Raw genomic sequence first — 26,723 nt, 5'->3', positions numbered from 1 at the left:
GTGTTTGAGTGGACAGTGGGGCACTGTCCCCCAAAATGTACCTGTGTAATGATGTGCATTAAATGGCACCCCAACTCACATATACAGTATAAAGCAATGCACTGACGTGAATGCACTTTGCAAAGTAGTGTGTTGTACTGACCAAAAATAGTCCAGATATGTTTTTTTGTTTGTTGAGGCTTGTTAATGTCCATTCATTGTGAATGGGCTACCTTAACACAATTCATGTTAACAAGTGCATTAGGTGTGAATAGAGCTTCACAAAACAAAGCTGAACAGGCATACGGCTAAATACACAAATAAAATAAATACATGGGAGCTGTTTTACCCGCAAAAGGATTTGTATTTGCTCCTCCAGTCTTGATATCTACACAACTCTGCCCCACAGCACAGCGGTCAACTCTGATCTGGTGTACAGAGGTGCTCCAGTACTCAGAGCGGGCCATGCCTGTGCTGAGAAGCTGTCATATATGTAACAGATTCCCACACAGTGCTGTACCCCCTGCCTCATTTAGCTTTTCGGCCCGGTTATTCCCTTGCTGAAAGCTAGATGTAAACAAAAAGGCCAGAGATACAGCGTGTCATTATCCAAATATGGGCAATGCCCATATTTTGGAAATTACTTGTCACTGGGTGGGTGGAGTCTGATGGAGAACAGAGAGACAAGTACCCCATCAGGACCACTTTACTTTTGAGCGTGCACAGCAGTGGGTGGATTTGAAAGTCAATAATGGACTGAATGTCGACTATGGATTTGCCCAATCCTGTGCGCTGTATATCAAAAGTGGACCAAACTTGATGGGAAATGAGTCTCTCAGTATTTCATCGGGCTCTGCCCACCACTAGTATAAAACTCTTCGGTCAAGTTCTTGTCAGGTTCTATGACAGGTACAAGAATTGCGTGCAAGCTGCAATGCTTTTGGTGCTGCGCCCCAAGAGAATTCTAAAGGGTGCCTACAACATCCTTTATGAATTCCCCCATATGTATGTTAGTATCTCCATCACTTTAGCATGTCTATGACCTACAAATTTACTTTGGAGAATTTGTTAAAAGAATTCTTACTTGAGAAGATTTACCGCTTCCTGATGTTTGCCTGGGCAGAGTGAGAAGGACCCCTTCAAATAGCTGGTTAGTCTCCTGATTATCTTTGGTGATGTCAGCATTCTCATGCAGTCCAAACACCTCTGGATGAGTGATAAGGGGTAAATTTCTTATGTAATCTACAAAGGACTGAAATAAAAAAGAATACCTTGTTCAATTTATGAATGAATACCATAAGTAAGAAGTAACACAGCACCTTGACTTCACAATCCAAGTTGTATTTTCTAACAATTTAATTGCTATGCTCATGGTTGGCTTACAATGGCCATACCAGGACTTAAAAAAAAAAAAAAAAAAGCCTGACACTTAAAACAGTGCTGCGTTTTATGACTGTGCTTGGTGGAGTCCCGTAACAAGTCCTATTTATTACAAATAATGAAAAAAGAGGCAGAAAGAAGGCCTAGTCACTTGACCTGTACAACTCCTATGATTCTGTCTCGGACTTCTTTAGCCTTCATAGCTTAATAAAACTTTTACATATAGATATGTACAGTAAGTGTTCTGAATAATGCCCCTCAATTAACATATTTATATAGAACATATGAATCCCTAAAAAAACATTTTACCATTAAAGTGGTACTAAACACACACTGTTTATAATACATTGTCCCTTCTATTTCTGTATATGGATGATATCACTGTAATTATCTTAGAAAACAAAACATCTAAACACCTTTTTCCTAACTGATATACAGGTATCAGATGACCCAGCATTTTCCCAGCCTGTCTGCAGGGAAACATAAGCAGGAGGAGCTTCTAGTCCTCTGCTGCTGGTCACATGTTTGAAAAAAAAAAAAAACAGCCTTTGGAATACAGAGTGAAAATAAATAAATAATATCAATAAACTGTTTGAAATGTCATACAACTACATATTTAAAATCAAATCTTTATAATTTTTTGGCAATAACATGATGTAGGTGGATTTCTGCCAGTCACAGGCTATGTCACGCCCTTCCAGCCTGTGTGTTAGAATAAGATGGAGGTGAAGCCTCTATCAATCTACATGTAATATCCCATCCCCACTCTCTTTTTAGCTGGTTAGTGGGCATGGAGGAGGAGAAAGGGAGTGGGCTGTCATTTACCACAGTGAATACACCCACATGTGTGATTCTATAGTCACATGGGCTGCTCCGATGTGATAGGGAGGAAATGCTTAGCATAGAAACTCACTGAAAACTGAGCATGTGCAGAGCTGCCAACACTGCTCTCCAAAATCCCTAGCTGAATTGGGGACTTGGACAGAAGTGGGAGATAGAGAACAGTAGGATCAACCAGGCTTTTTGCAGAACGCAGAAAACTAATCTCATTAATTATTCTCACTAATCTAAGTGATTATGAGCATGGCTCCCGGTGCTGTCAATCTAGCCAGTGACGAGGGAGCGGGGGGGGGGGTGCTGGGAGTCCCGCTGTCTGTGTGCGCCGCTGTCTGTGTCAATGGACGAGTGCCCCCTTGGGAAGCAAAGGGGAAGGGCTAGAAGTGCCGGCAAGGGACCCGAAAAAAGAAGGTTCACGGCCGCTCTGTGCAATTCTATTGCACAAAGCAGGTAAGTATAGACAGATTTGTTTTAAATAAATATATATATATATATATATATATATCTTTTCAATCACTTTAATGTGTATAGCCATGATCTTTGTAGCTTTGATGAAGAAAATGATGTAGACATTTTAAAAGCATCATCTCCTTCCAACTTTTGAATAAAACATCTCCTACTATTAAGACTGAGACCACTTCATTGGGAATAAGATTGGCCCTCACAACTGATTAGTCTTCTTGCTATTTGGCTAAGTAATTTAAAATACAGGGAAAGCAGGGAAGTGGTAGTGTGAGACCAAGCTCAAAAAAAAAAAAGTCCAGAGTGTCATATAACTTTAGCTTTATTTATCTCTGAATCTGCAGTTTTTTTTTTTTTTGTCGTACATTTATTTACCAGGACATTTAGAGTGCAGAAATTAAGCTATCGTTTTAAATCATAATCCTTTCCTGCTTGTTATTCAGCAAATTAACCAATAAGATAAAGCGGAGTTCCGGGCTAAAAAAAAATTTTTAGCTAAAAATACCCCAGGGACAGTCAGGGCTAGTGGATTTAAGCAACGATATTCTCTGAACTGTCCCCTGTTTCACTTACCTGTAAGAAGAAATACTTACCTTGAAAATGTCTACCTGTAAGAAGAAATACTTACCTTGAAAATTTCTTGTGCAGCGCTGCCATCTCAGGTGTGGGCAGCTGAAGCCAGAGCGTGTCCTCTTCGTGTCCTCTCGGTGACGTAGGAGTCCCAGAATGCCCTGCTCGTCACTTCAGGTGCAGGCGCGTCATCCCTGAACAGCTTCTGCGCATGCCCAGAAGTTGTTCAGCAGGGAATGACGTGCCTGCACTCGAAGTGACGAGTGACTCCGGTGCAGGCGCATTGACTCCTGGGATCGATGACGCTCATCTCCCAGGAGTCAATGCAAGGAGGAAGTGACATTGTGGGCTGCGGCAGCAGAGGGAAGAAGAGGAAGGAAGGAAGGTAAGTATATTTTCATTAAAAACAAGGTAAGTGAAACAAAAAAAAAATTGTAATTATCCAATTCTTTTTCAGGTTCATCTAAGCTAGCAGACGTGCAAAAATTGTTTTTAGGGTGGAACTCCGCTTTAACGGTAAGTTCATGAATAATTTTAGTACCTGATATGTGCCGTGTGGAGGCATGTAGTAAAGGTCTCCGGGGGAAAGTCTGTAGTTATCTTGCTGTATATCCTCATTGTAGAATATGGATAGCAGGGACAGAAGGAGGCGCCTGTCCTTATCATCGGTTACTCTTCCGCCATAGTTACATTCCCCTGCAAAGAAAATCAGACTTACACTTTGCAGGTACCTTTTAAACTTGCTCTCTCTTTCCTGCAGTGTGTAGCGTGGACCTCGGTTCATATACATCATGTTGGTCCATTTAAACTTTAAAAACACAGTGTTTCTGCTGTTACCTTTTTTTTTTTAACTAGAAAACCTCTGTGATAACTGAAACCTATGTGAGCACTTTTGTTGCTGGTTTCATTTGGTTATCAAGGGAATGACATTACTTATAACAGGGCTAAGAATATCCATCGTCTCAAAGTTGGGAAAGTCAAACCCTTAGTAAGAAAGTGAAAACAATTTAGCAGCTATAGGGGATGGTTTTCTAGTTAATAAAGGCAATTGCAGACACCTTTGACACAGTTTTTCGTTAATGGATGTAATGTGAGTTACATAGTATGTTTATTTGTAATGGCCTACAGCTAAGACACTGCGGAAGTCAAAGGCTAATAGCTTTAGTTGCGCCCAAAGACTGAGATTCTTTATATACCCAGTAATTTATGGATACAGTAACTCTATCTGTAGGCTTATATTTTAATAGATATGCCCAGGTGTTGCAGAGCAGATCTAATGTTCAGCTATTGTGAATATGCATTAGCAGGTGCTTTACACCAGAATTATTGCATATTTTATTTTTGATACTTAAAATACAACGCAAAACTCATAAACATGCTCTTAGGTATCACGAGCATTTGCTTGAAAAGCTATCCCCATGAGTCTTTCCAATGTGCATACCTATGTAAATTAGGAATATGGACAAGGCACTCCAGCAAAAAGTAGGACAAAAGTCCAAGAATGAGGGAGAGATATAATGTAATATAAATAAATCCTAACTAATTACTGAATTAGAGAACCTGTACAAATATTTAGGCCACAGTATTTATAATCATATTTTTAAATAAAATGTAAGTTAAAATTATGTATTAATAGTGAATTAGGTTATTCCGTGCTATGGATGGACAATAATATGTGTGTGTGTGTGGCTGCTGCCTCTACTGTTACAGTAAACCCCCCTCCATTGCGGGGGTTACGTTCCGGACCCAGCCGCGAAAAGTGAAAATCCGCGAAATAGAAAAACCCTATTAAAATGCATTGTAGGCATGTTTTTTTTTACTGTCACTGTACGTGTAAAAGCATTTTAAGGTCTTTAAACACACTTTTAAAACAATAGAAACTCATTTAAACACATAAACGATACTGAGAGACATAGCAAGAGCTATGGAAAACACAAAAATATTTCATTTTTAATGATTTATATAGTAAAATAACATTACAAAAAAAACCGCAATATACCGGGACCGCAAAAACTGAACCGCGATGGAGCGGGGGTTTACTGTACTTACTACTATAGAATATTTAGATAGTGGGTATGGCGCTGCTTTAAACAATATGTGCCTTATAAAAATGCCTTAATAAAGAAAGCCAGTACTTAAGCCTATGCAAAATATTACATGGTACAAGCAGTGTACCATTGGCTGGAGCTACAGAGTCATTGTATCACTTCCGGTTTCAGGTCTGTGGAGCACATCGTGTCCTGGACTTCCTGTTTTTTTATGCTGTTTGATGTTTACCCAAATGTAAGTGCAACACCTATTTTAATAAATCGTGGTTTAGGGTATTACGCTATGAAGCCTGTTTTTCATATTTCCATGCATGTTTGAGACTTCTGGGGCAGTGGAAGTAAGGAAAGGAGAAACACCTTTGGATTGGTCCTGTATATTCATATACAGCCAGGTGGTGCTGTCAGGGCCGCTGTTAGAAATCACGGGGCCCCGTACAGCCTACCTAAGCGGGGCCCCCCTGACCCGCCCACCTCAGCGGGCCCCACCTACCTCAGCGGGCCCCACCCCGACCCCACCCACCCACCTCAACAAAATGCAGCCTTGGTCCTCAAGTGATATTTATTTTTCTCCTGCCTGTTATAAATTTTATTAGACTAGTGTTCAAAGACACCTGAGATCATCCCTTTTTAATGAGAATGCTGCGGCTGACTTTAAGGCATACTGTAGATTCTCTTTAAAGCATAAGTTGACCCTGACCACCCGATTTTGGGTGGAACATGTAACATGTTCCAAATCCTGCAGCCGCCTCTCCCCCCACCATTGTAGTTCTCAAAGAACTACAATGGTGCTGTGGAGCACCGTGGTAGTTCTTTGATTTTTTCCTGTCAGTGTATCTGCAAGCCCATACGGGATGTACAGGTACACAGACATACTGACGATCTGAAGAAGACCTACATGGCACCAGGGATCCGCTGATTGCTGGTGCAATGCTTTATAGGCTCCAGATGTAAATGGAAATGTGTCCATTTACATCAGGCAATCTTTAATCTGTCATGCTTAGGTCTGGAAAAATAGACAAGAATGCAGTCCTTTTCCATTTTTTTTTTGGGAACTGGACATATCCAGAGGTAGGTGGATGTAAACAGACAGCAGTCCTTGTCTGACAGATCAAACATAGCCTGATGTAAATGGACACATTTCCATTTACATCTGTCCATCCATAGAGCCATCACCAGTCCATCCCTATCCACTGTGTGGTGTATGTGGATTTCTGTAGACCTACATAGAGGTCTGCACAAAAAATTGACTGGTGGATCTAAGTGGAATGCTTGGGCAAATATTTCTTATGGGGAGTTGTTGGGGGTCTTAAAAACACAGCTCAGCCATTTACTGCCCTCCAAACAGAAATGTAACCAAGCATCTCATGCTTATGATTACCATCATTATAATGATCAGATCACAGCAGCTGCTCTGTTCCTCTGTCACAGTGTCACTGTTGGTTGCTGATTCTGTTATGGCTGTACTGTCTTACAATCTGTATCACAGTACAGCCATAAAGTTAACAAAATCAGCACCCAACAGCAATGTGACACTGTGACGGAGCAGCTGCTGTGATCTGATCGTCATAATGATGGTAGGCACACAGTGGGGAGTCGGGGAGTGTACCTTCCTTCCTTAGTAGTCAGTGTGTGAAGCTGTGCACCTCCACCAGCCCTCGGATTAAGCCTGCAGTGCCCTCTCAGCCTCCATCCCACCTCACATCAGTCTCTTCCTCTGTCCATGGAACTTACCGAGGGAGCAGTGTAGAAAAATATCACTCCGCCAGTGAAAACATAGGCAGTGGATGGCCGTGACCGGAACTATATGTCAGCACATAAGCTTGTCTGCCTGCGCCCTGAAAAAGGAAAAAAAGTCCCTCCTCTGCTCAGTGCTGACATCTCCTGCTGGTCCCCTAATGTTAACCCGAGGGGGCCCAGGAAATTACCCTCAACAAAAAAACAAACAAGTTGAAGAAGGTATGGTTTAGAAAAACCTTTTTATTTATTTAAGCAGAAACAACTGTAAAGCTGCCCGGGCCCCCCTGCTTGACTGATAGAGCCCGGGCCCGGTACAACAGGGCTGGTTGTACTGCCCTATCAGCGGCCCTGGGTGCTGTGATTGCTGGCTTCCCCTTTGAGGGGAGAGATTTATGGTGAGTGAAGAAACAAGAGGGGGAGCACGTTTGGAGGCACCGGGCACACTGCATGGTTTTGTAGAATTCTCTTTTTTGTTGTAACACCAAGAGCAAGTGTTTTTTTACAGCAGCACTATATGGAACACTGTATTAAGGATGCATAATCCTTTGGCACTTTTAGTCACAAAAGGATTTATTATTTGGAGCACTGGTCACTATATATGCTATTTGCACTAATTACTCTTATTTTGGAGTCACTGTATATTCATTATGGTACACTGTTTGTAATGTAATATTTTGCATCAGCCTAAATACTGGCTTCCTTTTATTAAGACATTTTTATAAAGCACTGTGACAGTACTCACTGTCACTGGGAATGAAAGACAGACAATATGCTAATATCATCAGCTCAACCACTTGTCTTCCAGACATCGTTGAATATGCTGATGTACTCACCTGTTATCTACAATAGGTTCTGTATTTACACCTATTGTTTGTGTATTGTAATGCAGGAGCTCGAGGATGGCCGTCTGCTACTAAATTGCCTCAGGTTGATTGAATCACTGTCATCTGTTAGTTGCTGAGTGAAAATATACTGATTGTGTTGGTTGATCTTTAGATATGTTAATTCTATTTCTGTATACAAATTTCATCTGCATAGGATAATGTAGTCAGGTAACCCCTGACCTGTGTGTAGTAATTTGATCAGGAGGGGGATGTGCTCATGTGTGTATAAATTGAGTGTGAAACTGTTCAATAAAGGAGAAGGTTCCATTGTACGAGCTAAGTTGTTGGCTAGCTTTGTATGGGGGCGGCTAGGTTTTGATATCTATGTTCATGACTGCAAGGAAGCCGTATACTGACGGAAATCCACAAACACAGTGTGGGTCGGCGGTTCCGTTACAAGCACATATTGTTTAAAGCAGTGACATACCCACTATCTAAATATTCTATAAAATGATGTATTGATTTTTTAATCTGTATTAAACAAAACTGACCAAATAGAAGACATTTAGTTATTAGAGGTACAGTAAATGTCAAATGTTAGGGTTAGGAAAAGATGGGAGCACAAAGTGAGAACATAAACACTTTATACAAAGAGCACGCTGTATTACTTTTGGTACTTTTCCAGAACAAGAAAAAATACATTACATTTTCAAATGTACTGTATCTTCATAGAAATCTATCAGTATGCTTGTTTTAAGAAAAGAAACAGTAATGTAACTAGCTCTCATTGTATAATGTAAGATGCATGTTGTGTTCTATAATTTGACAAAATTCCATGCTCTTTTTATGCACTACAAAATACATTTTACCTGTGTCCCTTGGAATATAAATCATACAGCGAAGAATGAAAATGGAACATTTATTATTGTCAGAATATGCCCATTAATGCAGTATATTTCAGCAAAATGTTTTCCAAAAAAATATTTTTTTATTGTACTCATCTAACATGAACATATTCATGAAAATCAATCATTTTGAAAACGGAAAAAGATTTAAAAATGTGGATAAAGGAATATGTGCTTATGTAAGCATTTCTTAAATGTTTTCTTGAAAACTAAAGTATTGTTGGCAAAGAGAACTGTATTGTACATTGTACAGTATACATCTGTACCCTGTTCACATTTCAGAGCTCAGCTGCTTTTACGCACAATGCCTTATTTTTACAGAAAATCATTAGATATTATTGCAGCATAATCAGGCATTTTTGGCCTCATAGATGGTAATGAGAGCATTTGCAAATGTATAGATGTGTCCAGTTTCCATCAGCACAAATCGTAAATTTGATTTGCATACTTTAATTAAAAAACTTATACTTGTTCCATGTCACAAATAGTGACCAAACTTAAAGAGTTTTTAAACTTTGAAATCAAAAAAAGGAAGTGGCTGCACACCAACCTGAAGTATAAGTCCATTTAATAGAAACATCTAAATGACACAGGTTGATGCATTTCACACAGAGATTATGTGCTTACTCAGGGTTATAAATAAGCACAGCATCTCTGTGTGAAACATGTCAACCTGCTGTCACCTCTCTCAACTGGTGTGTGTCATGTGGATGTTGCTATTAAATGGACTCGTACTCCAGGTTGGTGTGCAGCCAATTTTTTGACCTGGTTTCTTGGAGGTGAGCCGGGGCTTGCACCCACACCTGGAGCAATTCACTGATTGATGTGCTCACCTGGCGAGGTATCTACTTCTGGTTCCTGGTTTACACATTGAGATACATATAGGGAAAAGCCATTGAATTTATAAGAAACTGTACTCATGCCAAAGTCATCTTTGAAAGTGGTAGTAAACTTAGTTACAAACTTGATGTTGTAAATAACTGCAGACAGGTAAGATATGTATGACAGAAGAGACCCTATCACTCTGTTCTGTAAAAAATGTTTCATCCTGCCTGTTAGCTATGATGTACACTGAGCAGGGCAAGCATGGGAGTGACATCATTGGGGCCCAGCCATTCAAGCGGCCGAAGGCACAGAACCTGGAAGGAAGACTGGGTGAAGATGGAAGCGCCGGATCGATCACAGCCCAGCGCTGGAGGGCCTTGGTTTTACAGATAAGTGTGCCATAATATTCTAATATGCTATGCATAACAGCACATTATGGCATAACCCACCTGGGGGACCCCAAAAAGAAGAAATTACAGCAAACGTATCTACTGCTTTAAAAGCTACAATATTTATTTGCCATAACCATTATCATTTTCAGAAACAACAGCCTCTGGGAGATGAAAATTTCAGTTAGTTGACTGAAAAGTAACAATTGTTAGGGCTCTTTCACACTGGTGGTGCGCCCGACAGAGCCCGTTCTGCTCAGCTGATCCCCGCTGAGGCGGATGACAGCTTCGTCTCCTCTCTGTGTGCAGAGACGGAGCTGTCAGATCCCGCTATCCTCTATGGGGAGATCGGATGAGAACGGACCGCTTGTCCATTCTCATCCGATCCTATCTGATCCGATCTTCCAGATGGATAGAAAATAGGGTTTCCATCCGTCCGGATTTCACGGACAGGATCGGAATCGGAGAATTGGATAGCAGCGGGTGTCAACAGAGATGTCTCCGCTGACACCCGCTGCCCCATAGGGATGGATGGAGCATCCAATCAGGTCCGCCTGAAAAAACTGACAGGCGGATCAGATCACCTGTGTGAAAGGGGCCTTACAGTAAATAACCTAAAGCTACCTGTAGCTATAGTAAATTGACCTTTAGCTCCCATTAACACCTGAGCATTTTGTAGTAGGTTGTGGTATGCCTGACTACGTTAAACATGCAGAATACTATTGTTTATAATTTGTATCCTGTTCACATTTCAGTGCTCAGCTGCTTTTACTCTCAACGCCCTGCACTTACAGAAATTCATGAGTTATTATTGAAGCATAATCAGGCATTTTTGGCCTCAGAGACTTTAATGAAATCACATGTAAATGCACAACACAGGCGTTTTCACACATTTTTGTACTTAAAGAACTTCTCTCCCCCTCTAGAACTGCTATCTCCTCCTTGCCCAGCCAACACCCACATGAAGCTTGATGCACAAGCACAAAAGCTTGCACAAAGCTTGTAAAATCTAGATACCACTGTAGCCTGATAGTGGCAGCCTTTATGTGAAGCTTGAAGGCTTACTTTATTAGTGTGCATGTGATCACTGTGTCATAACTGACATACTGATCACATGCTCGCAACTACTCTGATTGGTTCCTGATTATCGCTGGGGACCAGAACTGTCAGTGACAGTTGGTATTGAAAGCCACCAGTTGTGCAAAGTGTCAGCTAGTCAATTTCAATGAGAGGGAATGTTTATGTTACTGTCACTGTACCAAATGCTGCTGATTCAGTGTCAGTGGAAGGAAAAATGCTTTCAGGGGTAAGAGGAGCTCTCTCTTCACCCATCATGTACTTACAGTTCACACCTCCTTTTCAGCATGGGAATGAAAGCAGCTTCTCCTTCTTCCTGTTTTTGGTCATGTGACATATCACATGTCAAGGAGAAAATCTCCACCCTCCCAAGTGGGCTTTCATCCTAATAAGGAGGTCTGTTCTCAGGGGGCACCCCCATTGCTCTTTTGTACCCACAGTAGGCTACCATTAGAGGGAGGAAAAGGCAGCTGGGCAACAGAGCCAGAGGTACCTATGTAAAAATCTGACATGTCCAATGGAAAGCTGGTTCTCAGTTATGGTGATGAGGAGGGTGAAGTATCCCACCATACTAAATCCCCCCTCTACAAAACTTTTACATTAAAACACAGGAGTAGCTGCCCCTCCTGGGCCCCTCTCCTCCCTTATCTTTATCCCAGCTCTGGAAACCATCTTAATGAAACACTGCTAGCTGGCCTCTGTGTCATTTACAGCTATACAGTGCATCCAGGAAGTATTTGCAGCGCTTCACTTTTTCCACATTTGTTATGTTACAGCCTTATTCCAAAATTGATTAAATTCATTATTTTCCTCAAAATGTATCAATACCCCATAATGATAATGTGAAAGAAGTTTGTTTGAAATTTTTGCAAATGTATTAAAAATAAAAAACAATTTGGAAAGGCACACAGCACGCACCTGTCTAGTTAAGGTCCCACATTTAACAGTGCATGTCAGAGCACAAACTAAGCCATGAAGTCCAAGAAATTTTCTGTAGACCTCCGAGACAGGATTGTATTGAGGCACAGATCTGGAGAAGGGTACAGAAAAATGTATGCAGCGTTGAAGGTCTCAATGAGCACAGTGGTCTCCATTATCCATAAATGGAAGAAGTTTGGATTTACCAGGACTCTTCCTAGGGTGGGCCAAACTGAGCGATCAGTGGAGAAGGGCCTTGGTCAGGGAGGTGACCAAGAACCTGATGGTCACTCTGACAGAGCTCCAGTGTTTCTCTGTGCAGAGAGGAGAACCTTCCGGAAGAACAATCATCTCTGCAGCACTCCACCAATTAGGCCTGTATTGGCCAGACGGGGGCCACTCCTTACTAAAAGGCACATGACAGCCTGCCTGGAGTTTGCCAAAAGGCACCCGAAGGACTCTCAGACCACGAGAAACAAATTTCTCTGTTCCGATGAAACAAAGACTGAACTCTCTGGCCTGAATGGCAAGATCCTTGTCTGGAGGAAACAAGGCACTGCTTATTACCTGGACAATATCGTCCCTATAGTGAAGCATGGTGGTGGCAGCATTATACTGTAGGAAAGTTTTTCAGCGGCAGGAACTGAGGAAACTAGTCAGGATCGAGGGAAAGATGAATGCAGCAATGTTCAGAGACATCCTTGATGAAAACCTACTCCAGATGCTCTGGACCTCAGACTGGTTTGAAGGTTCATCTTCCAACAGGACAATGACCCTAAGCACACAGCCAAAATAACAAAGGAGTGGCTACGGGATAACTTTGTGAATGTCCTTGAGTGGCCCAGCCCAGACTTGAACCCGATAGATCTGAAAATGGCTGTGCACTGATGCTCCCCATCCAACCTGATGGAGCTTGAGAAGTCCTGCAAAGAAGAATGGGAAAAACTGCCCAAAAATTGGTGTGCAAAGCTTGTAGCATCATACTCAAAAAGACTTGAGGCTGTAATTGGCGCCAAAGGTGCTTCAAAAAAGTATTGAGAAGAGGCTGTGAATACTTATGTACATGTGATTTTTTTCGTTTTTTATTTTTAACAAATTTGAAAAGATTTAAAACAAACTTCTTTCGCATTGTTATTATGGGATATTATGTGTAGAATTTTGAGGGAAATAATGAATTTAATCCATTTAGGAATAAGGCTGTAACATAACAAAATGTGGTAAAAGTGAAGCGCTGTGAATACTTTCCCGAAAGCACTGTATTTCCCGGCAATGAGGACTGCAATAAATATCTGTAGCATCTAGTATACTGTACCTCTGCAATAAATAAAACCAGGCACCTGCAGGGGGGGGGGGCTTGAGCACCTGCCCCTGTGCCCTTTGATGCCCAAAGTGCCCTTTTGTCAAGGCGGACATCCCAAGTCTCCTGCGCAGTGCGGGAGTCTTCTGCATTTGGGCAGCAGCTCCCTGACACCCGCAAGTGCCGTGCGATGTCCGGCTGTCAGCTGTCAGTGTATCCCTGAGTCAGAACGGAGTCAATGCCAATGGTTCCGGCTCCATTATGTCATAGGCAGAGTGATATCAAACGCACTCCCCCTGTGAAAGGAGAGATACAGGAAGCATCGGCTCTGCATGTTTCCTCCAGCGCCGCTCCTCATACTCCGGCGTTGATGTGTCTCAGAGGAGCCAGCATTTCCCGCCAGCAGTACCAGCCAGAAGTATAAGCCAGCAGTACCCGCCAGCAGTACCCGCCAGAAGTACCAGCCACCAGTACCCGCCAGCAGTACCAGCGAGCAGTACCAGCGAGCAGTACCAGCCTGCAGGTAACCTGCAGTTCATCAGTGTGAAAGCAGCCTTAGGCCCCTTTCACATAATCAATCCGTGCATTAGCACGTGTAAATTGTTGCAATATGTTTTTTAATACCTAGTTGTGCTCTGTCATAATAAAATGTCATGTCCTTGTTCTTACATGTATGAACAAGGACATGACATTTTCTGGCTGCCTAAGTTGTGCTAGGGGTGCAACTAGCCCCCAGTACATAATTGTAAATATCACAGCATGTGCAGTGTTTCTGACTCCTACATTTTTCTGCCCTATCAATACAGAATTATCCGTATTGATATGAAATATCAGGAAGGAATGCGTCACGGTACATTGCTGTATTGATATTTTGAGCACAGCCCTATTTTAAGCCCTGTTCCATGTGCCCCTTTTTGACTTTGAGCACCTGCCCCTACAAAGGTCTCTGCATGGCCCTGAATAAAACAATATTAAAACCAAAATAAAACAATTTGATATTCCAGCTTACAAATCATTAGATGTTGTAGCTGCACTAGTTTTCTTTTTCTAGGTTTTTTTTCTCTCTGTTTTCCCATGGTGATCTAGCCAGTAACACATCTCCTGCAATATATAGACACCATCTCTGGATGAATGAGCACAGGGTACATATTTGGACAGCAGCATTGTCAGTATAGGGGGAGGAGGGGGGTGGTGTTGGGAGTATTAGCAGATCTAGATACACTAACAAATTCAAGCCAAACTCCAGCTAATACTTTATATTCAGTTACAGCAACAGTTTCTTCGTATGTATGGGTTGGTACCTCACGCCAAATTAGGTGGGACTTTTGAGGCAGGTAAAGTAGTAAACAAGTGTATAAAATTGAAAGTTTAATAGTAGTTTAAACAATGAACATGGTAGGTTTAGTTCATAAATAATGGTGGTGGGTTATAGACCCAAGTGAGTAGGTGTGAGAAGTTTAGAAGTTTTGTGACATGTGTTTTATAAGGTGACTTTTTATATGAGGATAGGTCTCTGTCTTTCCACGCTTGGTGGCTTAGAAATTCTGATCAGAGAGTTTTCCTGCGTTTCCTACGCGCTTCGGCTACAAAGTGAGCCTTTTTCAAGGATTTTGGTCACCAGTTCTATAACATTAGTGTACAGGTAAAGTATTAGTAATTACTCAATATATACCACTGGTTGTATAGAAAAGTGGTATTAAATGAAATATACATACAGATGTTTTTTTGTTCCATGTGTGATTCCTATTGCTCTCTATTGAACAGCGAGAACCTAGGCTGCATCCTGCAAAATATGACTTATTGTTATGTGGGGATACCAGGTGACGGACATCAGAAGCCGAGACGTGCGGCGCTCAGTGCGCATGCGCGAATCGGCTTAAAAGGCCGGGGACCCGCCGTCCTCCTCACTTCCCCTGCTGAGAGGGATGAGAGAGGATGTCTGGAAGCTGCTGCAAACAGATTCCTCCAAAAAATGTAAGTTCATTCTCTTTACCAGTCACCACAATGGACAAATATTTCAATAACTACAGACTATCTCCAAACTGAATTATTCATCATTTTTCAGCAGTCCACCTTGGATGAAAAATTACCCTGCCTGTAATACTCATGTGGCATTTACCCTTACACAGGGAATAATCACCGATTCCAAGGTATAACCACACAGTTTATATTTTTTGATATATACATTTTATATTTACACATACCTTGGAATAGCAGTGCATCATGTCATTATGCACAGCTGCTGAATAATTACTACAAAACTATTCACAGACCAGTTGGGATATATGAAGATACATACCTAGGAACAGAGTCAAAGAAGGCACGTACATCTTTGGGTCAGTAAAAATAGAATAATCTGTCATACTGTACCGCTGTATGCCATATATTTTCTTTTGAAAATTTTACATTTTCCACATAATTTTCGGCAGATTGATTTGGACTTTTGGACCATATGCCGTGTATGACCCAATCTGCAACGTTCTTAGAATCTCTGTATATGTTTTTCTTAAAAAAAAAATACCATGTAAGTGCACCCCCACATACCGAAATCAACAATTTAAAAAAAAAAAACCTCTTTGTTCAACCCCACATAACAATAAGTCATATTTTGCAGGATGCAGCCTAGGTTCTCGCTGTTCAACAGGGAGCAATAGGAATCACACATGGAACAAAAAAACCTCTGTATGTATATTTCATTTAATACCACTTTTCTATACAACCAGTGGTATATATGGAGTAATTACTAATACTTTACCTGTATACTAATGTTACAGATATGGTGACCAAAATCCTTGAAAAAGGCTCACTTTGTAGCCGAAACGCATAGGAAACACAAGAAAACTCTCTGATCAGAATTTCCAAGCCACCAAGCGTGGAAAGACAGAGACCTATCCTCATATAAAAAGTCAACTTATAAAACACATGTCACAAAACTTCTAAACTTCTCACCCCTACTCACTTGGGTCTATAACCCACCACCATTATTTATGAACTAAACCTATCATGTTCATTGTTTAAACTACTATTAAACTATTCGATTTTACACACTTGTTTACTACTTTACCTGCCTCAAAAGTCCCACCTAATTTGGCATGAGGTACCAACCCATACATACGAATCATTTAGGGACGACGGCAAAACCTTACTTTTGATAAGCTAATAGAGGTCAAAATTGTCTATGTATTGATGCTAGGATGGAGAACACATCCAATACCTCATAGATCCCTATTAAGCTTCACCTCTTATTACATTTCCTGTTAAAATTATCGTACTGGGATCAATCAGCAGGACCCCAGGTTGCTATATTATTTTTTGGATACAAGTGGGACTGTAGGACACAATCCCCTCTTATCTGTAGGCATTTAAGCCAACACAGAGAGGAAGAGAAACTACAAATCCCATAAACAATATTTCCCAATTTGCAACATATTAGTGCACTGTGTTGGGAAACGTCTTTACAGAGAGAAAATGGAGGAAGAAAAAGTTGGAGATCAAGTAAGTAACGAATGGGAAAACCTGATCACGGATATACAAAGGAATTTCCAAGGTCATGAGCAACAGAACTTAGATGTAACGGCATTGTTCAACACCCTCAAAAAACAGTTAGAGCGGAAATCTGCACTCTATTGGCACATCAAATCGTTCGAGCGGTATATAAAGGAAAATATAAACCCAGTTGGCCTAGGGATACAAATATTCCCCACTATGGATAACATCACGATGCAAATGAAGAAGGATTGGGAGAATATCCTTAATGACTGCTCAAAAAATCTGATGATTTTGCTTTAAGGAGAATACGAACGACAATTAAAAACCCTGGACAATGACATCAAAATGATATATGAACAACTGACCCCCCTCAAATCCCTGACATTATACTCAGAACAAGAAAAGAAACTAAAAGAACATTTGGAACAACACAGCAAAGAGATACTGAGGAAAAAAGAGAAGAAATATTGGCGGGATAAAAATGCCTTCAGTCAAAATAGGGCATATAAATGGACAAGTAACAGAATACAAAGAAATAAAACCCAATATAGTCAACAAACAAAAAACCAGAGGAACTACAATTCTTCAGATTCATCTTCATACACGTCAGGAGCAGAAACCAACAACGAGAGGAGAAGGGGTATAACACAGAAACCACAACGTGATAAACAACAAGAAATCGAGAAAATCCACGACGAAACCCCAAATAGAAGAGAGGAGGATACTAACATATCAGAATAAGAAGCCCAGGAAGAAGAAGAAGCAAACCCACCGATTAGACATCACCAGATTTTTACAAGGTCTAGAAGAGATAATCAGGATCCAAAACAGCAGAAAGCTTTTTTAGGGAAACAAAAAACACAAACGAAAGAGAATCAACAGACAAAGTAGGAGGAACTCAAACTGGACAAAAAGAAGGCCTAACAATCATTAATCTCTCATCACATCAACTCACGAAAGAACAATCCGAAGTACTAAAATTGGGACTTTCGTTCTGCCCAAATAAACCAACAGACAAATTCAAAGCGATAAAGGATATCAATCTATTCGCAAGAAATCTACTACAAAAAGTGATGTATAGCAAAAAACCGGACACAAATGAACCACAAGCATCTCTATCAGCGGCAGAGTTCAGAGCATTAAGAGACCTGAGTAGTGGGGGGAGGGTGGTAACCAGCACTATGGATAAGAACTACCAGGCTCGTGGGGTATTTAGGTTGCAGCCACCAACCGTCCCCTAAGAAAAACGTCTACAGGAGCGGTGACGTCCTATGACGAAACGTACGTAGGGCGGAACCCCACATCACTTCCGGTCCTCAGCTCGCCTCAGTTTGGAACGCGGAAGCTTCCTCGGCACAGCCTGCATACGTCTGACACGATCTGCTGCACTTCAAGCGTGAGTTACTACTAGCCCCCTGAAAAACCCTGCTGTATATTCTACACTAAGAGGTTCGTTTCTCCCCTTTTTACACCCAGATGGGACCCTTCGGTCCGCAAGGACGGACTGGGGAAAAGGTTTGAGAAAACTCCATTTGTTGCTAAGGGGTAAGTGCGACCTCTGGTGGTCAGATTGGGAATACACCATATAGCAGGTATGCACTAGTAATTCTCATTGCTTGTATCATTTAAGCACTGTTTTTTTTCCATCTATTTATTGGAATTAGTTTATTGCATTTTTACTACTTGCTACTATCATACCATATTTATTGGAACCATTTCAATTACACTATTTATTATCTAACTACTTGCTACTACCATACCATATTTATTGGAACCATTTTAATTACACTATTTATTATCTAACTACCTTATATAATTTTACCCTAAAATTTGGGCTCAAATCGTCTACATTTGGCCAGTGATTGGGCATCTTTCACGGGCTTAAGGTTTATGATTGCACTATATTTTACGCACTAGAGCACTTTCTTCCTCTATCTCACCCGCATTTTGCACATGCGCTAGGTAGCGCCGTTTCCAACTTTTCACCCCCACATTATATTAAGAGACCTGAACCTCCTATTACAGGAAGGAGGCCTAGAGGATTAGACAGATATACCGAGTCAAACTGATAGTGAAGATGAGGAGGATGAGGATATAAGAACACGGGAGAAAGAAAAAGAAAAAATGAAAACACAATTTAAAAATAAATCCCAGAAGTTTCCTTCAAAAAATCTCAATCCAGCCATTGCCCTCTTTGTTAGGGAAACCACTAAAGACATAGAAAAACTACCTGGAAATAGAAACCAACAGAATCTAACAAAAATTCAAAAACGGGCCTTGAGGGAACTACAAGACAACGGACACATTATCATTAAACCGTCGGACAAAGGCGGTAATATCGTCCTGATGGATAATATGAAATATAAAGAAATATGTCTACAAATCCTTAATAACCAAAAATGCTACAAAAAGATAGCACCCGTGATGATTGAAAGATTTAAGGAAGAATTCTACTCAAAAATAGACAAAGCTGGAAACGAAGGAACAATCTCTCCAACCCTGTGGAACTATATAAGAACAAGACACCCAAGAACCCCGACTTTCTACACACTTCCGAAAGTACACAAAGACCCAAAGAACCCCCCAGGAAGACCCATAGTATCATAGAATGGAGACATCTTGGAAGCTATGAGTCAAGTCATAGATGCGCATCTACGACCGCATGTGACCAATCTATCGTCATACACTAGAGATACCATGCATCTTCTGCAAATATTAGACAACATGGTGATACCCGACGATTCCTTTCTTATAACAGTGGACGTCGAAGCCCTATACAATAATATACAGTGCCTTGTGAAAGTATTCGGCCCCCTTGAATTTTGTGAACTTTTGCCACATTCCAGGCTTCAAACATAAAGATATAAAACTGTAATTTTTTGTGATGAATCAACAAGTGGGACACAATCATGAAGTGGAACGAAATTTATTGGATATTTCAAACTTTTTTAAATAAAAAACTGAAAAATTGGGCGTGCAAAATTATTCAGCCCCCTTAAGTTAATACTTTGTAGCGCCACCTTTTGCTGCGATTACAGCTGTAAGTCGCTTGGGGTATGTCTCTATCGGTTTTGCACATCGAGAGACTGAAATTTTTGCCCATTCCTCCTTGCAAAACAGCTTGAGCTCAGTGAGGTTGGTTGGAGAGCGTTTGTGAACAGCAGTTTTCAGTTCTTTCCACAGATTCTCGATTGGATTTGGGTCTGGACTTTGAATTCGCCATTCTAACACCTGGGTATGTTTATTTGTGAACCATTCCATTGTAGATTTTGCTTTATGTTTTGGATCATTGTCTTTTTGGAAGACAAACCTCCGTCCCAGTCTCAGGTCTTTTGCAGACTCCATCAGGTTTTCTTCCAGAATGGTCCTGTATTTGGCTCCATCCATCTTCCCATCAATTTTAACCATCTTCCCTGTCCCTGCTGAAGAAAAGCAGGCCCAAACCATGATGCTGCCACCACCATGTTTGACAGTGGGGATGGTGTGTTCAGGGTGATGAGCTGTGTTGCCACTCTTCCATAAAGGCCAGATTTGTGCAATATACGACTGATTGTTGTCCTATGGACAGAGTCTTCTACCTCAGCTGTAGATCTCTGCAGTTCATCCAGAGTGATCATGGGCCTCTTGGCTGCATCTCTGATCAGTCTTCTCCTTGTATGAGCTAAAAGTTTAGAGGGACGGCCAGGTCTTCGTAGATTTGCAGTGGTCTGATACTCCTTCCATTTCAATATTATCGCTTGCACAGTGCTCCTTGGGATGTTTAAAGCTTGGGAAATCTTTTTGTATCCAAATCCGGCTTTAAACTTCTCCACAACAGTATCTTGGACCTGCCTGGTGTGTTCCTTGTTCTTCATGATGCTTTCTGTGCTTTAAACGGACCTCTGAGACTATCACAGTGCAGGTGCATTTATACGGAGACTTGATTACACATAGGTGGATTCTATTTATCATCATTAGTCATTTAGGTCAACATTGGATCATTCAGAGATCCTCACTGAACTTCTGGAGAGAGTTTGCTGCACTGAAAGTAAAGGGGCTGAATAATTTTGCACGCCCAATTTTTCAGTTTTTTATTTGTTAAAGTTTGAACTATCCAATAAATTTTGTTCCACTTCATAATTGTGTCCCACTTGCTGTTGATTCTTCACAAAAAATTAGTTTTATACCTTTTGAAGCCTGAAATGTGGCAAAAGGTCGCAAAGTTCAAGGGGGTCGAATATTTTCGCAAGGCACTGTACCTCATAAAAAAGGTTTGGCAACAATTAAAAATATACTTAGCGAGCAAAGCCTGCATGATGAAAGCTTCAACAACTTTATAATTACAATGCTAAACTTCATCTTGAATCGAAATTTCTTTACCTTTGATGGCTCATATTTTCTGCAGACCTGTGGAGTGGCCATGGGCACAAGTGTAACGCTCCTGCGTTTTATGTATAATGTGGATTTACAGCTGCAGAAATATTCCACTTCAGTAGTCATGTAGAGAAACGCTGAGACACCAACCCCAACTCCCAAGACTCATCATGTGTGAATAGTCTCAATTCAGCAAGTAGATACACACACTTAATAAGATGTTCCTAGAGTGACTTATATGTATAGTGATATAGCGATGATAGGCTGAAGAGACAGGTTGGGTAGAGATGGTAGATGACAGACACTTGAAAGGAATGTTCTTGAAAGTAAGATAGTAGCAGATGGGATGCAGATAGGTTAAGCAATCATGTATGGTAGCAGATGATAGAGTAGCAGGTGAACATACAGGATAGACCAACCCAGTGCAAGAGTAGATGGTATTAGGCTCAAGAGCTAGCAATCTTAGTTAATGCAGATGTAGTAATAGTCCTTAGTATGCAGAGCTAGATAGTGTAAGCTTTAGTATGAAGGTTATAGAGGTTTCCCCTGTGGGGTACTTATCACTAGTAGCAATGTAGTAGAGGAGAGGTTCGGCGAGAGCGGATGATCCGGTAGCGGGATACAGGGATCAGCAGCGTGGTTCCGATAGCGAGGTATGCTTGCAAGCATGAGAGCTTCAAGGCAGATTATGCGGCGTTGAACGAACATGTGAGTGAGACCGCCGGAGGTTGAAATAGCCGCTCCAGCGGCGCTCAGTGATGACAGCATCGGTCTTAAAGGTGTATGCGCACCTTACCAAAAGAGAATGGTGGGGCGCATACACTTAGGAAAAGTGGAATTAGGGTACCAAAGGTACCAGAACATTACAGTACCCCCCCCTTAAGGCCGGCTCCTGAAGGCCTCTGGAGCTGGTTTGTCTGGGTACTTCGCATGAAAGTTGCGGATTAATCTAGGGGCATGTATGTCAGAGGTGTTTAGCCAGGTGTCGTCTTGGGGCCCATAGTTCTTCCATCGAACTAAGTATTGAAGTTTTCTTCTGTGGATACGAGAATCCAGAATCTCTTTTATCTCATATTTTTCTCCACCTTCAACTTGTACAGGAGGAGGAAGTGGGATAGTAGGCCTTATTTCTTGGTCAGGAACATGGGGCTTCAGTAGCGACACATGGAAAATGGGATGTATTTTGAGGTCTATTGGCAATGTAAGCTGTACTGCAGCTTTTCCAATAAGTTTCTTGATTGGGAAAGGTCCCAAGAAGAGAGGTCCATGCTTTTTGCTAGGGATTTTCAGTCTTAATTTTTTGTTGAGAGCCAAACGAGGTCCCCAATAGCATACTGAAGAGAAGGTCTTCTGCGAAGATCATAGTACTTCTTTTGTTGACTATGAGCGTGTGCAATGGTAGTATTAAGCAAACCCAGAGAGTCCTTTATTTGGGTAAGATAGTCTGAGGCTACTGGGTTATTTGAAGGAAGGATGCGTGGTGGAAGAATAGAGGGATGTGTTAAACTTTCAGTGCGAAATAGAAATACATTTTTATTATTACAGGTCAAGAATTGTGAACTTTGAGGCCTCCATTGACCTTGCTACATATTGAGTCAAAACTCTTTCAGTTTGAAACACACATTGCGTCCATTGTTTGACATGGTTTTGTTTGCCTGAACTTTGAGATGAGAAGCTGTGTCATCTGCCCCGAAAGGAAAATGTGTTTGACAAACTTTTAAATACAATACTCAGAAAGACAGATAAATAAATCGCTTATCACAGGTGGATCGGCCTTTGGGGGAAAAGGTTTACATAAGACATCCTTCCCCTGGTCTTGAAACACGAAAAACCAGAGAGGTCGTAAAACTTTATGTTCAGGCCATGACTCACACAATGGGCGAAACTCAATTTCAGGATAACACCTGTGTTCAATCACCTACCAGCAAATAAGCCATTGTCTAAATCATGAGAGGACAAACAAATAGAAATTAGCCTTGACAAAGACTGGAATTGGTAATACATTCCCATACACTTACATGGTTAAAGATTGTGTCATACAGACAATTGTCCATTGAAAATTAAATGATAAACATTGTCACTTAGAATGACGAGAACTGCAAATCTCAAAATGAATTTCATAAAATCATAAACTGATACAACATCTTTGCCCCATCATATACAAAAGGTGTTATGGAACTATGTTGTTATGACAACCTCCTACTGAGAAGTACATTATATTCTATCATATAGTAGTGTCAAATGGTCAGAAATTTCGCCCATATTTTATCATCCAGTCCCAAAATCATGAATGTACTGTTGTTAACATAATAATCCCTTAAATGGATAATACTTTAATTGGAAACAAACCATGTGTAGAAAAAGTTACATATACAAGCTGTTGTGCATCAATATATATAACTGTATATGTATCTATATAATTCTTACTGCTACTAATCGAAGTCTTGGGTTAAAAAGTAAAATCCAATATATATATATTACGTAAGATATATTAAATATGAGAATGGTGGTATCCAGATTAATCTTTATTCAGATACCTGGTGGATTAAATGGACGTCATAGATGAGAGCATGATTACATTTTATGTTTTTTTTTATAATAGTCTTAAATGGAGAAATTTTTATTTAATTTTAATATACTGGTTAACCAAGAGGTGTCACCCTATGACATCACCAGTTAATGAATAAGATGTTCCAACCAATAGGAATAATGTTCCTCCCACTGGGTTTGGCTTATGATAATTTTTACTGCCCTTTTGTTCAACACAAAATAAAAAGAAACCAGAGATGTAATAGACACAACACAACAGACACACACAAGACACATCACACTTACAACATACACACTACTAACAGCCATGCATAGACTCATCTACACAGACGCCATCTTGGTCCACCATGTATCTGAGCCTTTGAGGGACGCCAAGCGAAACTCCTCCCTAATTGGCCACCATCTTGGAAATGCAGCCATCTTAAGGAACCTGGTAACTACTATTCTAAGCTAAGCGGCCATTTTAAATATGGTAATTATGCCTTGCTGTTATTTGATTATTATTCAATATTGTTTATGTACTTCCTTAAATGTTTTACATTTCCTATTTAAAGGGTAATGAAAGTACAATCCCAGCCGTATAAACCATATGTAGATTTTTCTCTAAAGAGATGATTTTTGTTTTTATAACATTTTTAATATCAGATTAAGCGCATTATTTGCGATTTTACGTCTTCCGTTTTGCATGGCTTATTCTCACTTCATCTGCAGTGGAATGACTTTCGGCCATGTGATTCGCAGACTATTGTGGTCTGATTATATAGAATATTAATTTATGGTTCATACTACACCTGGGAAAAACATAATCTTGCTTTATTTTACTTTCATCGTTTAGCTAAATATCACATTGCATTTATTGTTTTAAGTTGGTATTTTGTGTAAGGTTATCTCTTTGTGTCATTCAAGTATGATCATTTATGGTGAAAATATGTCTTGCGAATAAATATTCTTATATATATATTCCCTACTGTAGACTGTTTCACTAAGATTGGTATATGCTTTTAAAAAGAAATTAACTGATAAAAAAAAAAAAAAGAACTCGGGAAAATTGCGTGGTATACTATGAATGTCTGAACAAAATTGATTGGGTTTTGTTTTTAGTTATTAAATTATTTGCCGTAATCGGCTGGAGGCACTGCATCATAATTTTATTGATAGTTCAGACACCGCCTTTTAGTAATAAATTAAAAATAGTCAAATTTTATACCAAAACGCACAACATATTAAATGGAGGCACTGCTGAGATATCATTAATTTCTTACATATGCCAATCATAATTTTGATCATGGTGACATAATTAATAACTTTGCAAAAAAAAAATAGAATTTTTTTTAAAATTATTTAATTGTGAATATTGATAGTAATGCCCTAAAATGTCTACATAAGGTAAGGTTCACGCTGCCAACTCTGGCTAGATGTCAATCCCACAGCCCCAGTAGATTCGGCACAGATCTAGAATATGTAGAGACACCTCTCTGAGTCTAAAATGGTGGTGTATGTATAGGCTAGTTGGAGTCATACCAAAATCCTCAGAAAAAGTCGGGCCGAAAATGGGCACCAGACGTGGGTAGGGGAAAACCTGATGTATGAACTCACCGAAAGCTTCTCTAACCCCAAAGACGTCAGGAAGCGTGATCACATACTTTTAGAATCATGGCCAATCTTACTGTATCTCTGTGAGGAACTGCACCATAAGGCTCAGCAAAAAGGAATTTAGTAAAGTTCTAATCTCCACTCCAAATAATAAGAAGTGAGATAAGGAACCTCCTTGAGCAGGTGAAAGTGACCTCTATTGGGACACATAAGTTAAGAGGATGTAGCGTGAAACTGCAGGAAAAAGTAGAACTGTGGCAGAAGTTTTATTCAGAAAGCTGTAATATAAGCAACCATTTGAAAGAACAATGTAAACGATTAATGCAATAAGTAGGAAGTTTTGAGCAAGGAAAATTTTTTTCTTTTAGCGGAAGTTGCCAAGTAACCAGCAGTTGAAAATTAAGTTGCCAAGTAACCAGCAGTGGAAAATTTAAAAATAAAAAAAAATAAATAAAAATAAAAATGTAACAGTTCCAGTAAGGACAGGAATTCATAAATAAATAAATAGGAAAGTTCAAAAAGGTTATGGTGTCCATACAAAAGGGTACTGCTTATCAGTCCTGCATTATAAATAAAATGAAGTAATTAATTAGACCCAGATATGACTCCCAGTCTGATGGTTAAGACCCAGACAAGGGGGGGAGAGTTAGGCAAAGAGTCCACGTCCTACCCCAGCCATATTCCTAAGATAGGAGGGCAGAAATTGGGCAGCCATACATAACTAGGTATGAGTCATATCGGGTCACCGCAAAAAGACTAGCACCCCTAAAGAGATACCATACACCTCCAGAATTTAAAAAGTTTGTTTTAAAAAGAGTACTGTCCCGATTTGTATTAAGAAAGGGTCCTTAGACATTACTAATCATCTTGAGGCCTACGAAAACAGCCTATCTGTGTTGTGCCTCAAGGATGTAATTTAAAAGTCGGCCCACACACAAAAAAAAAAAAAAAAAGAAAACCCTTACCGCTGCTAGAGCTGCTATATATAATTTAAAATGTACACAGCACCAAAGCCCACTAAATTTTTGCTGTACTGTACTCAAAAGTGCCTAACACCCTTCAATGGAGGAGCCTGAGTACAACTATCCAGAATTTAAAACCCTGTGCTTTGAGGCATCGGCCAGGTACATAAAAATAAGTTTGGCCGGGGACTACAAGTTGGGGTGTTCACTGGAATGGTTGGTAAAAGAGAGCGACAATTTGCACTCCATCCAACAGACCAGTGAATACAAAGAAAGGCGTAAGCCTGTCACCAAAATTGTGGCAGAAACACACCTTTCTCCTTAACCTTAACACTAAATAAATAAATAAATAAATAAATAAATAAAAAGGAGCAAGATTTTATACCGGATACCTCAAGGAGGACACCGGACACCCCACCAATAAGGAGGGGGGAACAGAGGCCATTTTAGGATTTCTTTCCAAGGGGACAGGGCCCAAGGTTAAAAAGAGTCTCCAGGGAGTATCCCCAAAGAGCCCAATTCACCCTT

General features: G+C 40.4%; 1 protein-coding gene across 1 annotated transcript in view; it reads right to left on the bottom strand.

Annotated features, from left to right (window-relative positions):
* LOC309559164 (dynein axonemal heavy chain 3-like) overlaps window positions 1–26,723 on the bottom strand; it is a 480,621-nt gene that overhangs the window by 66,869 nt on the left and 387,029 nt on the right. The window contains exons 43-44 of the mRNA XM_082262311.1: window positions 3,770–3,924; window positions 1,064–1,231 (exon numbers count right to left, since the gene is read on the bottom strand). Of these exons, the coding sequence (XP_082118437.1) occupies window positions 1,064–1,231; window positions 3,770–3,924 (323 nt within the window). The remainder of the gene's footprint in view (window positions 1–1,063; window positions 1,232–3,769; window positions 3,925–26,723) is intronic.

This window comes from Pelophylax lessonae (genome assembly GCF_965119305.1).
Source record: "Pelophylax lessonae genome assembly, chromosome: 6".
NCBI lineage: Eukaryota > Metazoa > Chordata > Amphibia > Anura > Ranidae > Pelophylax > Pelophylax lessonae.
The sequence above is the reverse complement of the archived record's forward strand: the minus strand, read 5'-3'. Positions and strand labels throughout refer to the sequence as shown.